Below are 15,841 nucleotides of genomic sequence, written 5' to 3'. Positions count from 1 at the left end.
AAATAATACCCACACGAAAATCACGCAGGAAAAAAAAACTTCTTTCTCCCTCCTTCCCTCTTTTCCTATCTCTCTCTTTCTGCGCCAGTCCTGAACCCCCCCCCCCCCCCCGCCCCACCACACACACACTCAAACAAACCAAACAACACAGATGCGAAATATACCTCAAACTCGCGCGCCTCACCCAGCCAAAGGCGCTACGAAACAAATGAACACCACACAGCCACAATAACACATAATGGCGGCGAAAACTCGGCCTATGTTTTGAAAAATCGGAGAAAGTGCAGTGTCAAGTGACCACAGGCCACGAAATCTGCCTATTCACTTCGCCAACAACATATGAGAGAGTACTACAATATCAGAACCGTAAGTTACCCACGAAAAACGTGATATATATTCCTTTCAGATTGTAAATGCATAATAAACAGAAAAATAAAAATTACGTTTTGCTGTTTTGCAGATGAGAAGTTGCAGCTTGTGTAGCAGAATAGCTACCGAAATAAATGTCCAATAGTATCTGTAAGCTATGTAAACTAATGCATACATCCACTATTTTTGCAAATTAGCTACAAACAGAACTTTGATATAATGTTATAAACAACACATAGTGTATCAGGTCGTTAATAAATATCTTATCTGTGAACTATGAACAAATGATGTATAATAATTTACTGCAATTATTCTTTCACAATTGTAAATATTATCTAACAAAAGTTTCGCTAAATGTTAATTTGTAACAATAACAAATATGGTTCAAATGGCTCTGAGCACTATGGGACTTAACTGCTGTGGTCATCAGTCCCCTAGAACTTAGAACTACTTAAACCTAACTAACCTAAGGACACCACACACATCCATGGCCGAGGCAGGATTCGAACCTGCGACCGTAGCGATCGCGCGGTTCCAGACTGTAGCGCCTAGAACCGCTCGGCCACTTCGGCCGGCAATTTGTGACAACAATTTTACAGCAAAAAAAAATAAAACAAGAACCCCATGAAGATAGCGCAATATGTGCTGAAACATGTCTGGGTGAAACAAAACAGACAAAAGGTGTCTTGCATAAGGCGGAATTCCTCTTCCCATGTGTACCAAATTTGTTTGAAATCATTTCAGGTGTTAAGAATGAGTTTTTACCCATACGCACATGTCAAATATATATCGCATGTATCTTGCATATTTCACATAAATTTCTACATATATTGTGCCAAGGTTGGCACTGTGTGCAGACGCTAACAGTACTTCCGTCTCATGGACTCGTGATATCACTGGTGAGGTAGGAGGTTTCACATGTACAGACAGGGTGATCAAAAAGTCAGTATAAATTTGAAAACAGGATAAATCACGGAATAATGTAGACAGAGAAGTATAAATTTACACACATGCTTGGAATGACATGGGGTTTTATTAGAACCAAAAAAATACAAAAGTTCAAAATAGCTGTAGTCGAGGAATAATGTTGTGAACAGCACTGAAAAGCATGTCCGGAGTTATGGTGAGGCATTGGCGTCGGATGTTGTCTTTCAGCATCCCTAGAGATGTCGGTCGATCACGATACACTTAATCGCACGGACTGAGGTCTAGGGACCTGGGAGGCCAAGCATGACGAAAGTGGCGTCTGAGCACACGATCATCACCAAACGACGCGCGCAAGATATCTTTCACGCGTCTAGCAATATGGGGTGGAGCGCCATACTAATAAAACTCCATGTCATTCCAAGCACGTGTGTCAATTTTTACCTTTCTATCTACATTATTCCGTGGTTTAATAAGTTTTCAAATTTATACTGACTTTTTGATCACCTGGTATTTCTACAGGGTATATTGTGCCAAGGTTAGTACTGCACACAGAAGCTGATAGTACTTCCACCTTACGGGCTCGTGATATCGCTGGTGAGGTAGGATGTTGTATGAGAGAGTGGCAAGGAGGAAGGCGGGGTCAGTTACGGAGTGGTGACCGGGAAGTGCTGGGTGTTGATGCCCTGGCGTTGGAACTGGTCGGACGGGTCACTGGTCCAGCGGGTCATAAGAAGGACGAGTGTAATGTAGACGATGTGGAACTAGCCGTGCTCTTCCTACGTTCGGTGTTAAAGGTACTGATATTTGTGACATTCTGCGAGGAACGGTAGTGAGCTATAGCGAGTTCACTGGTGAGCGTTTCGGCTGTGTGAAGTTCTGATATCGTTGCTTGTTGGAGGCATTACTTGCTAACTGGTTTTGGAAGTCAAGTAATTCTCTGTAGTGCATATGAAGCTGTACGCTGTTATTATCATAATTAGAAGAAAACTGACCTTTGATAATAACAGTTGTCATTTCTGCTTAATAGTAAGAGTGGTGGTAAATTCCTATGGGACCAATATTAGTTTACTGTCAATTAAACATTTGAATTTCAAGTTGCCATGTACTAAAAATCTACACCATGTCGAAGGCAACTAGCGTGACACAGTTCGCAGTTAACCAGGGAAGCAATACCTGGTATACGCATCACTATTTGATAGTTTGGTATAGACCTGTTTGTTTCAGAAGCTACTATGCATCTTAAAGCTCATAAGATCATGTTACCTTTCGATGTTGGAAATTCATCTGTTGCTCAGAAAAGGCCCTAAACTTTGATTAATCTGATTTTTAACCTCTGCATTTTAAGTAATGATGTAAAGATGTATAATTATAAGTTTCTTAGTAAGATGCCATTGCAGATTACTGGGCAATTTTCTGTTTTGAATATAAGGATAATTCTGTTCTCTGTTGGTACCAATTTCGTTGGTGTAAGTGAATGAACGTTTTGGAGAAGCCGCTTTAAGGAAAGTCATTTCCAGATCGGTGTCATTGTGGTTAGTGATTACAATCTTTAGCTTAGATTCTCACACAACCTTATCTGTTTCAGAAGATTAGTTACACATGTATGATGACATGTTACGTACGGAATCATAGAGAAATATAATTCTCAATGGTGACTGTACTCTGACATCGAGTCTATAAAACTGATTGTCTCACTAAGATATTCCTGGTTAAGATATGTGTGTGGGATATCGTATTTAAAGACATTTATTTATTTATGGCTTAGCCAATGATTTATTGTGCATCTTTTTAATAATGTCTCTTAATACAGTTCAGAGCTTTTAAGCTGGAAGCCACATTTTTTCTTAGCTGGACTGATACAATGAAACCGATTGTGATACAGAAATTTACGTCAATGTTAAATTTGGTAATTATTGTAATAAATGCTTTGTTTAAGGTGTAACCTAGAGCTCAGTCAGTTCGCTCCACCCATTATCCTAACGGTCCAGTTATACCGCTACAGTATTTCAGCTGTATCTCTAGCGAATTTCGCCCTGTAGTTTCACTTTCATGCAGCTGAATATCAAAGGCGTAGTGTCTCCTGAACTATGAACTGTAGTTCTGCAGGTACAGACAATGGTTTACGTGGATACTGTCTGCGAAATGTGCTGTGAATGGAGTAGGTGGTAAAGCAGTAATAAATTAAAACGTCACACACGATCAAGCATAGTTCACGCCTCTCACTGTTTATGACATGTCTCCTGAACTATGTCTCGTACAATGATATATTTTTGGAGGTATATTCAGCAACATAGGTGTATACTGACAATGGAGAGAGAGAGAGATCGAAATCGATTTCTGTTTTTTCTCCATTTTGTATATTCTACGATCGCTACTCATAAAGTAATTATATGGATTCAAATGTGAGTAAAATAAGGTAGGAACTGTCAACGAAATGTGTTGCAAATAGCAAAGAAGTAATAAATTAAAATGTCATCGATGATGAGGCAGTTTTTCACGCATCTCAGTGTTCATGACGGCATATGTCCTGAACTTTGTGTCGAACAATCACATAATTTTGCAGATACATTCAGTCGTATATCTGAATACTGTCTAAAAAATGTGTCACAAATATAATTATTACTGAAGAAGCCATAAATTAAAGCATAATGTTTTATGTGGCAGTTTTACCGAATGAACAATGAAAATCTGGTAAAAGATAAACTTTTTTCTTTTCATCATTTTGTGGAGGTCGTCATCGAGAAAGGGTTTGAAATTATGTGTACAGTCTGTTGTAAGTATCTAAGTGCTCTTATTCTCATGTACTGGATGACCAAAGTACACGTATCGCGCGTCTTGGACTACGCTGCTTTTTCACCCCTATCCCCACCGCTTTAATAGGTAGGTGGTTCTTAGCCCACAGCGATACTTTGCAGACGGTAAGTGATACGTGTACCAAGTACGATTGGTCCCGTGATTTAGAAGGAGGTGTGGAACATACATACAGTACATACATAAATACACTGAAGAGCCAAAGAAACTGGTACACTTGCTGTAGTGTTGGCAGAAGAGTCAACACTGTTTTTCTAGAGGAGGCCGAAATGCACGCGTTTAATTACACGCTGACTGGCGTGAGGTCTGGAACAGGACAATGTCTTTAGAATTGCAAATAAAGTACGTAGATGATGTAATACTTAACTTTAATCCACAATTGTAGAACATCTCTCGTTACGGTACATGCTTCATAATATTAATTATCAACTGCTATGGCGCCTTGCTAGGTCGTAGCAAATGACGTAGCTGAAGGCTATGCTAACTATCGTCTCGGCAAATGAGAGCGTATCGGTCAGTGTAGCTTCGCTAGCAAAGTCGGCTGTACAACTGGGCGAGTGCTAGTCAGTCTCTCTAGACCTGCCGTGTGGTGGCGCTCGGTCTGCTATCACTGACAGTGGCGACACGCGGGTCCGACGTATACTAATGGACCGCGGCCGATTTAAAGGCTACCACCTAGCAAGTGTGGTCTCTGGCGGTGACACCACACTTGCCTGATATGTGTACGACCCCGCGAGCACGCAGAAGTACCTCAACGCGATGTGGCATGGAATCTACTAATGTCTGGAGGGAATTGACATCATCAATCCTGCAGGGCTGTCCATAAATCCGTAAGAGCACGAGGGGTGGAGATATCTTCTGAGCAGCACGTTTCAAGGCATCCCAGATATGCTCAATAATGCTCATGTCTGGGGAGTTTGGTGGCCAGTGGAAATGTTTAAACTCGGAAGAGTGTTCCTCGAACCACTCTGTAGCAATTCTGGACGTGTGGGATGCCGCATTGTGCTGCTGGAATTGCCCAAGTCCATCCGAATGCACAATGGTCATGAATGGATGCAGGTGATCAGGCAGGACGCTTACGTACGTGTCACGTGTCGGAGTCGTATTTAGACGTATCATGGGTCCATATCACTCCAACTGCACCCCCCCCCCCCCAAATACACACACACACACAATTACGGAGTTTCCGCCAGTTGCAGGGTCCATGGACTCATGAGCTGGTCTCCATACCCGTCCACGTCCATCCGCTCGATGCAATTTGAAACGAGACTCGTCCGACCAGGTAACATGTTTCCGGTCATCAAGAGCCAATGTCGGTGTTGACGAGTCCAAGCGAGGCAAAAAGCTCTGTCGTGCCGTCATCAAGGGTACACCAGTTGACGTTCCGTTCCGAAAGCCCATATCGATGATGTTTCATTGAATGTTTCGTATGCTGACACTTGTTGATGGCCCAGCATTGAAATATGCAGCAATTTGCGGAAGGTTTGCCCTTCTGTCACGTTGAACGATTTTCTTCAGTCGTCGTTGGTCCGGTTCTTGCAGGATCTTTTTCCTGCCGCACTGATGTCGGAGATTTGATGTTTTACCGCATTTCTGATATTCACGATACACTCGTGAAATGGTCGTATGGGAAAATCCCCACTTCATCGCTACCTCGAGGATACTGTGTCCCATCGCCACGTTTAAACTCACTTAAATCTTGGTAACCTGCCATTGTAGCAGCAGTAATCGATCTAACAGCTGCGTGAGACACTTGTCTTATATAGGCGTTGCCGCTCGCAGCGCTGTATGCTGTCTGTTTACATATATCTGTATTTGAGTATGCATGCCTATCCCAGTTTCTTTGGTGCTTCAGTGTATACAGGGCGAGTCGCGTAAGACGTAACACCCCCATTATTCCGGAAGCGATTGCACGCATCGACAAGCGGTGTTCGGCGAATCATAGCCGACTATGGGGCACATACTTTGGTACATGAACAATAATCACCGAGATAATGAGGCAAGTACATGTTTTTTAAATGGGACGCTATACTTTTTTTCCATAATTCGAACGCTCTTTAAAAGACGCGTATAGTGATGTAACGCATGTTGCTATTGTGATTCAAACTTCGCTTAAAAGACGCTGGGAAATATTGTACGATTGAAGGTCGAGGCGGTCGAAAGCGGCTGCAGACCGTAAAGACGGCTCGCGCGACCCGCGGGCCGAGATGCCGTACTCTATGCGGCATTCACGGCCTACGCTACGTAGGTAAATCCTCATCCACCCTCTTTTAAGCAAAGTTTGAATCACAATAGCAACATGCGTTACATCATTATACGCGTCTTTTCCAGACCGTTCGAATGATGGTAAAAAAAGTATAGCGTCCCATTTAAAAACATGTACTTGCCTAACTATCTCGGACAATATAAACGTTGTGATTATTGCGCATGTACCAACATTATGTGCCCCTTAGTCCGCTATGATTCGCCGAAAACCGCATACCGATGTATGCAATCGCCCCCGGAATAAAGGGGATGTACGCGAAAAAATGACTCTGAGCACTATGGGACTTAACATCTGAGGTCATCAGTCCCATAGAACTTAGAACTACTTAAACCTAACTAACCTAAGGACAACACACACATTCATGCCCGAGGCAGGATTCGAACCTGCGACCGTAGCGGTCGCGCGGTTCCAGACTGTAGCGCCAGAACCGCTCGGCCACCAGCGGCCGGCGGTGTACGCGACTCACCCTGTATATGGACATAATTTTTTATAATATGTGTAGATAGGGAATTCTAATTACTTATCTTTTGTCTCTCAAGGTACTGAGAATTGCTGGAGGGAACCAGATTAAATTGTCTGTGAGATTTGCTGAACATCATTAAATTTTATAATTTTTATGGTAATATATAAAAGAAAAGGTTAGAAACTTGTCTATCCTCGATTCACTGATTGCTCAACACTATTTTGAAGGTAGATGAGTAAAACGTCAGGAATAGCGTGCGGCATCGCAGTCGGCCACGAACAGAAGGTCGGGACCTTGAATTAGTGCCTTGGTAATCAAATGTCTCTCTCTCTCTCTCTCTCGCTCTGTGTCTCTTTCTTTTTGTGGGCCACGCGCGAGACCTGCCATTAGGTGTGTTAAGAAAGAGCGGGGTACCGACCTGGGCGCACGTGGAGCTGTCGAGGCCGGTGGTTGGCTCATCGAGGAACATGACGAGCGGGTTGCAGATGAGCTCCAGCGCGATGGACATCCGCTTCTTCTGGCCGCCCGACAGCCGCCCCGCCAGCGTCTTGCGCGCCTCCCACAGGCCCAGGGTGCGCAGCGTCTCCTCCACCTGCACAGCACCCAGCCGTACAAACACTTGCGCACAGCTTATGTATACACCCACACACCAGGTAACATAAATGTCCCGGGTACTCATTAATATAGGGAGTCCCAGGACGAATGGCCATTTCAGGGATATGACAGGAACGGTGATAATTCGAAGCGACAAATTCTACTAAATATGGGCAACAAAGGACTTGGAAGAGAAGTTGAACGGAATGGACAGTGTCTTGAAAGGAGGATATAAGGTGAACATCAACAAAAGCAAAACGAGGATAATGGAATGTAGTCGAATCAAGTCGGGTGATGCTGAGGGAATTAGATTAGGAAATGAGACACTTAAAGTAGTAAAGGGGTTTTGCTATTTGGGGAGCAAAATAACTGATGATGGTCGAAGCAGAGAGGATATAAAATGTAGACTGGCAATGGCAAGGAAAGCGTTCTGAAGAAGAGAAATTTGTTAACATCGAGTATAGATTTAAGTGTCAGGAAGTCGTTTCTGAAAGTATTTGTATGGAGTGTAGCCATGCGTGGAAGTGAAACATGGACGATAAATAGTTTGAACAAGAAGAGAATAGAAGTTTTCGAAATGTGCTACTGAAGAATGTTGAAGATTAGGTGGGTAGATCACATAACAAATGAGGAGGTATTGAATAGGATTGGGGAGAAGAGAAGTTTGTGGCACAACTTGACTAGAAGAAGGGGCCGGTTGTTAGGACATATTCTGAGGCATCAAGGGATCACAAATTTAGCATTGGAGGGCAGCGTGGAGGGTTAAATTCGTAGAGGGAGACCAAGAGATGAATACACTACGCAGATTCAGAAGGATGTAGGTTGCAGTAGGTACTGGGAGATGAAGGAGCTTGCACAGGATAGAGTAGCATGGAGAGCTGCACCAAACCAGTCTCAGGACTGAAGACCACAACAACAACATGGGCTGTAAAATGCATTCCATTAGAGCTATGAACACTTCATCTTCGACACTGTGAAACAAATGTATTCTACTGTAAGCTCTTTGCTTTCTATATTTGGAAAGGTGGTAGCGTGGACCAGAGCCAACGGTCTTGCCGCAGTGGCAACACCAGTCCCTGTCAGATCACCGACGTCAAGCGCTGTCGGGCTTTACTATCATTCGCATGCGTGTCCGTCCGCGTTTTCCGAGCGTTGTTAGGAAGTGGGGTTCACTCAGCCCTTGTGAGGCCAGTTGAGGAGCTCCATGTCTGAGAAGTAGCGGCTCTAGCCACGAAAGCTGGCAAGGGATGGGAGAGCAATGTGCTAACGTCCTTCTACATATCCGCGTATATACTTAGCTGACAAAAGTCATGAGATAGCGGTATGCACATATCCAGATGACGGTAGTATCGTGTGTACAAGCTATAAAAGGACAGTGCATTGGCGGAACTGTCATTTGCTCTCAGGTGATTCACGTGTAAAGGTTTCCGACGTGATTATGGCCGCACGACGGGAAGTAACAGACTTTGAACGCGGATTGGTCGATGGAACTGGGTGCAGGGGATATTCTGTTTCGGAAAATTTTTTGCGAATGCAGTATTCCGAGATTTACAGTGTCGAGACTGTGCCGAGACTGCCACATTTCACGCATTTACCTCTCACCACCGACAACGCAGTGGCCGACGGCCTTCACTTAACGACCGAGAGCAGCGGCGTCTGCGTAGAGTTGTCAGTGCAGATAAACAAGTAACACTACATGAAATAACCGCAAAAACGAATGTGGGACGTATGACAAACGTATTCATTAGGATAGTGCGGCGAAATTGAGCGTAATGGGCTGTGGCAGCAGACGACCGACGCGAGTGGCTTTTGCGAACAGCACGACATCGCCAGCAGAGCCTCTTCTGGCATTGTGACCACATCGCTTGGACCCTAGACGGTTGGAAAACCGTGGCCTCGTCAGATGAATCCCGGTTTCAGACGGTAAGTGTTGATGGTAGGGTTCGAGCGTGGCACAGATCCCATGAAGCCATGAATCCAAATTGTCAACGGAGCACTGTTTACGCTGGTGGTGGGACCATAATGATGTGGGCATCACATGGAATGGACTGGGTTCTCTGGTCCAACTGAACCGATCTTTGACTGGAAATGGTTCGGCTACTTGGAGACCATTTGCAGCCCTTCATGGACTTCATGTTCCTAAACCATTATGGATGACAATGTACCATGTCACCAGGTCACAGCTGTTCGCAAATGGTTTGAAGAATATTCTAGACGATTCTAGCGACTAAACTGACCACCCATATCACCTGACACGAATCCCGTAGAACATCAATGGGACACAGTCAAGAAGTCAGTTCTTGCACAAAATTCTGCACTGGTAACACTGTCGCAATTATGGGAGGCTATAGAGGCACCATGGCTCAATATTTCCTTAGGCCACTTCCAACCACTTGTTGAGTCCATGGTACGTCGAACTGCTGCACTGCACCGGGAAAAAAATAGGCCCAACACGATATTGCGAGGTATCTCATGACTTTGCACACCTCAGTGTATTGAGGATGACACTGTGGTCGGCCGTTAACGGTAGGGCCTTCCGAAGCCTGTTAGGACGGAGTTCTCATTTCTATTGAGTCTGGGCCAAAACAACAACAAAAAAGTCCAGTAAACGTGGGCTCTATAACGCGTACCTTAAGGGCTATGAGCACTTGTTTACTAGAAGTGATGTATTCCACATTAGCGAAGTTGAACGAGGGCACACAGCTGTTAAGGTATGCACTTTAGATGCGATGTTTACTGGGCATTTTTTTCTTGCTATGGTCCTTACTACCACCTCTCAAAAATGGAAATCAAACACTTTGCCATAGTACAGATTTCTTTCATAGTATCGAAAATGAAGAAGTGAGGTATATATTTTAGACACACGTTTGCTACACTTTCTTGCTTCGAATGATCGTTCATGTCACATCGCTGGATATTGACCATTTCTTCTGGGACACCCTATATACAGTTACAACACTTTCAATTAAAATTGCAACACCACGAAGGATACGAAATAACACAAGTATCATAACTTTGATTCACATACACAACTAAAACCCAGTAGCGACTGTATCGAATATTTATTTCCACTGTAGCAGTTTCGGCCTGAAGGCCATTATCAAGTGACATACTGCAAAAGATTGCGCTTGAGCACAGGTCAAACTTTAAAAATGCTTTGACGTGTACACGTAACATCATCGTATCTGAGCCTCTTAACTGTAAAAATACAGCAACATTAAACGAGTGCGAGACTACATACTTCACGAGTACAGTTAAAAGGACCAGATACGAAGATGACATTTGCACATTTCATAGGATTTTTAAAGTTCGACATGTGCTCAAGTACCATATTTTGCTGTAAGCCATTTGATAATGGCCTTAATGCCAAAGTTGTAACAGTGAAAATAAATAATTTCTGTAGTCTATGACGAATATGATGTCTTTTAAAAAGTTCTACATGACTGTGTACCACAACCACAACCTGATATATTTAAACACAGTATGTTCATGAATTACTTTTGAATTTCATGCTTTATGTTAGGAGATTGTTGACTATCTTTCTACGAGAGTACAAAACTCCATTCAGACCTCTACACAAGGGGACAAGATCTACAAGAGAATTACCTTTTATGTCTTGTCATTGTACAATCAGCAACACAAACCACCAAGTAGTAAATGTATAGGTAAATGTGTGTAAAAATTCTAAGATCCTTAAAAATATTCGTGTAATAAACATGTTTATTTACTCTATACAATATTCTCATATGTTCTGTTCACTGAATAAACACGTTGCTTGGCTGTACTATCGCATAAAACACAACAAAGACTGAAACTACGCAAATTAAGCAACATTTTTGTTTTTGTATCAGCGCAACAACATATGTTTCTAAGGACAGAACATGCTATATTAAAACATGGAAGCCTTTGTGGAGATAGTTTTTGGTTCTAATATTATATTCAGTCTTTGCACAATTTTTGGAAAAAAGTAAGGTATCGTTAACCAAAAGTACGTTAATGAATACACGTATTCAGGAACAGTTCTCATAATATTAAGTTCTTTGACGATGCCTACACTTTTCTATTCAGAAAAATACTATTCCTGTTAGCTGAGTTTAAATAAATATGATTCAGTAACTCATTAATGACTGGAAATATGCTGACTACATTAGTTTCTCATTTGTACATTGTAATATTCGAGCATACTGGGAACGTACCTATGATACAGCGCTTCATTTATTCTAGGGTGTGAATTATCCAGTTCAGGATGTGATGTATCTGCAGTGTAAAACACTTAATAATTTCTAATTCTTGTAGTTTGTTGTTTGAACATATTGTTTTTATAGCCTGTCGAGTATTATCAGAAATACTGAATTGTAAGCAGTGAATCGTTGCAAAATTTAACGGCAATTCACTTGCCTTGAACAGTCTGCTAGTGTTTTCGAATATTTTGTAATCTGCCTTTTCAGTAATAGGACTTCGCTACTTTTTATTGCATTGTCTGTTTTATAATGTGCCATGTAAACCTGCACCTACCAATTGGACTAGGTGCTTAAAACATTTCATTTGCCACGCACATTTTCTTACGTGTCTTCAATGCAATAAATGGTCACTGTCCGAAGACCGAGTATTACGGTAAATCAAATAATAACAGCCTCTTACGAAGAAGGTTTCAGTTTTAAGAAATAGGAATTTTAATTAATTTTAAGAAGAATTTAGTTAAGGAAGGTACGTGTGCAGGTGAAGGAAGGTGATAGCGGGGGCGTTATCTAGCGAGCGTGAGAACGGACTGTAGGGGTGGATGGATGTCAAAAAATAAAAAAAGAGAAATGCCTACCGCCACAGTTTCGGCTGCTCATTGTCATATAAGTCTAGAGACAGCATTTGGTACTAAAGTGATATGATGGAGGTTCGAGTCCTCCCTCGGGCATGCGTGTGTGTGTTTGTCCTTAGGATAATTTAGGTTAAGTAGTGTGTAAGCTTAGGGACTGATGACCTTAGCAGATAAGTCCCATAAGATTTCACACACATTTGAACATTTGATACGACGGTAGATGCATAAATAAAATGTTCACTGCTGAGCAGCATTTTCCAGAACTTTCTATAAACCAAATGAATATAAAGGAGGCTTCGTCACTACACAATACTCGGAATAGCGCTAAATGGAAATATGTAGTGTGATCATGTTTTGCAACTGTTCTGTAATATGGATGTACGATGATGAGCAGTTGCAAAAGAAAAAAAAATCGCGAAATAAAACAAGGTAGAATCGTAGTGTGTTGAGAACGTGAACATTACAGATTGTTGCACTGAATTGAGACATGGAATTGGCGGTGGACTATTCAGAGGAAACACATAAGCATTTAGCAGAATTGATTCAGAAAAAGCAACCTAAATCTGTTTGCCAAGATAAAGATTTGAAACGCAATCCTTCCGAATGCGAATCTCGCACCTTAACTGAATAAAACATAGCTTCCAATTCCAGAACGATAGCAATCCTACTGCATTATTGATTCGAACAGAATGTCGTTGCACTTGGCCTTGGTGTCGTTTAGCGATGTGATCGAGTGGCAGTATCTTACGGTATGGAGAAGGCACGACCATAACATTCTATATCATTTGATCGTAGCCATTCCAGCCCACGATACGTATTAGAGTCCACATCTCCATGCGTTAACGCACCGGTTTTCTCACGGCCTACAGTGTCTTGGGTCAGCAGTGATTGCGTCCATTAGAGGTATTCAACTCCTCCAGGGTCAACAACGCAGCCCTCAGCTGACTGGGATTATAACTGCTCATGTACGAGACCAAGCGCAGCGGTTCAATGCTGCACAAAAGTATCACTATACGATACACCAACGAAAAAGAAAAAAAGTTTAGACGATTCACGGAAAGAGGGCGCCATCGAGTTTTCCCTGTTAGGATAAATGACGATATGATGACAGGAAGGTCCTTAAGCAACGAAGTTAAAATAAATCAGCAAAATTATAAAATTGCACTGTGCCACATGTGAAGTAATAGGGTACGGAGTTTAAGGCAGTTTCAGAAACCGACGATGAACGGTCGAAGCATGGACTAAGGTATACAAGTGAATTGCATCATGTGCATTGACGGATGCGTTTACAAACTCTGTATCACATCATTAAAGTTTCTGATGGTAACCGCAGGCGGACAGTTTCTCAGTTCGAATATCGAAATGTGCCATCACCAGTAATATCCCCCCCCCTTCCCCCCCCCCCCCCCATCCCCACCAAGACCCCGATTGTTTAATGAATCGTACTTCCATATATAAAACACCCGTATCACGCATGATAATGTTTATGCCACGTCCTGAGCAATGTGTCATATGATGATATAATGTTGCAGGTACGTTTAGTGGTATGTATGTTGCGTATATAAATGGAAATAGAAAAGAAGTACGAAATTAAAACAGCGTCCCTGGTGCTGAATTTTTATTGCATACACAGCGAAAATGTAAATGATAATTTTTTTTCCTTTCATTGTTTCGTGGGAGGTGTTAGCAAGATAATGCTTCTAAAAGATTTGAAATTATCAGTAAAGTATGTTGGTCATTCTCGAACAATCGATGAATATAGTCAGTGTAATTTTCGCGCCGTTAGTTACGAGCCTCAAAATACATACAATGTGCAAATCAGCTGAAGGATTACTTTTTTGAAACCTAGTAATTGTTTCCCAGTGCGACCCATAAGTTTGAAATTTGGCTCGAAGGTGCGAAGAAACCTCTGCTGTAATGGTGAAAAAGTGTGAAACCTTGCGATGTCGCTCTTGGGCTCATCGACGCTTCGAACAGCAAGGCGTCGACACAAGAGAAAAAAGGCCAGATCTCAGAAGTTCAAGTAGGGTATTAGGTGAGGTAATGATGTTACTTTCGCACCAAATTTTCCCCACCATTCTGCCCAACGTCACGATGGGCGTGTCACTCAATGTGAAGGTCGCCACACACCCACTTACCCGCATTTCACCTCTGCTTTTGACGCTCCTGTCATGGAGGTTAGAACGGTGAAGCCCAGCGTTGAAATCGCATGTTATTCTTATGGGTGGCCGAGGGAAACATTTCAGATACACCGCCGAATCGAAAAGAAAAGGCCGCAGGAGGTGGCATAAAGGCCGTCAATGGAACCTCCGCTTCTTGAGAGTATTTCATTTACACACATTTTGCGGTCGAATACGACACTCTGCAATTCGATGTGCAACGGAACGACGTTATTAACAATCTTTGAGACTGCTGGCACGATTCAACACTTCTTTGAGAACATCGTGAGGTTGCAACACCATCGAGTAATCTGACCACTTTGGAGTGTATCGCGGACACAATTTTTGTTCTAGCGTGCAAGGTGGAACCACTAGAGACCGTTCAAACCCATTACACGAAATCTGAACGTGATCCGAAGCAGCGAAGGGTGTTTATGTTCCTTTAGCTCTCCTCTTTCGCGCTCTTATGTGACATGACCACGTCGTGGGTAGTCTAACATTGACACGTACTTGAATAAAACGGCAAATGGTCTTTCTAAAACCTCCCAGTTCGGCAACACCCTCGGTGTCACTCTCGCACCTTTGTTGAGCCTGTACCTGTAAAGAGATTATGTCTCTTCTATCTCAAAAAATGGCTCTGAGGTCATCAGTTCCCTAGAACTTAGAACTACTTAAACCTAATTAACCTAAGGACATCACACACATCCATGCCCGAGGCAGGATGTGAACCTATTACCGTAGCGGTCGCGCGGTTCCAGACTGAAGCGCCTAGAACCGCTCGGCCACATCGGCCGGCCGTCTCTTCGATCTCTACGCACTTTCGGGCAGGCAGCTGTCTGTCTGTTATCAGAATTATGGCCCAAATTTATGCGCTGATATCTTACTTCTTTTTCCTTCCTAAAGTAAGAGGTCTAGTAAGTGTGTTGCCTTATTCGAGAAAATTTCTGTTTGGTGTGATGAATGGCACCTTGCTCTATCTGTAGAAAAATGTAATTAATGCACATCAGCAGGAAATGTAATTCTGTAAAATCAAATATCTGGGCATAGCGTTGTAAAGCGTTATGAAACAAAACGAGTTCGTAAGAAAGGTCGTAGGGAAAGCGACTAGTCGACTCCGTTTCATTGGGAGAATTTTATGAGATTGTAGCTCATCCCTAAAAGGGGAGCCGCGTACAGAGCACGAGTGCGACATTTTCTTGAGTACTGATCGAGTTTTTCGGATCCCCAAAAGGTCGAATTAAAGAAAAACGTCGAAGTAGATCAGAGACATGCTGCTAAATTTGTTACCAGTGTGTTCGATCAACATTCGAGTATGACAGATGTTTCGTAGGCTCAAATATGAATCCCTATAGAACAGACGACGTTGTTTTCACGAAACACTATGGAGACGAGAAAATTTAGAGAACCGGCATTTACAGATGGCGGCAGAACGATTCTGC

The 15,841-nt window shown here is 42.6% G+C and overlaps 1 protein-coding gene across 1 annotated transcript in view; it reads right to left on the bottom strand.

The window, feature by feature from the left end:
• Positions 1-15,841, bottom strand: part of LOC126416338 (ATP-binding cassette subfamily G member 4) — a 220,934-nt gene that overhangs the window by 49,095 nt on the left and 155,998 nt on the right. The window contains exon 4 of the mRNA XM_050084009.1: positions 7,255-7,428. Within this exon, the coding sequence (XP_049939966.1) occupies positions 7,255-7,428 (174 nt within the window). The remainder of the gene's footprint in view (positions 1-7,254; positions 7,429-15,841) is intronic.

Source organism: Schistocerca serialis, chromosome 8 (genome assembly GCF_023864345.2).
Source record: "Schistocerca serialis cubense isolate TAMUIC-IGC-003099 chromosome 8, iqSchSeri2.2, whole genome shotgun sequence".
Classification (NCBI taxonomy): domain Eukaryota; kingdom Metazoa; phylum Arthropoda; class Insecta; order Orthoptera; family Acrididae; genus Schistocerca; species Schistocerca serialis.
Note: the sequence above shows the minus strand (reverse complement) of the source record. Positions and strands in the feature narration are given on the sequence as shown.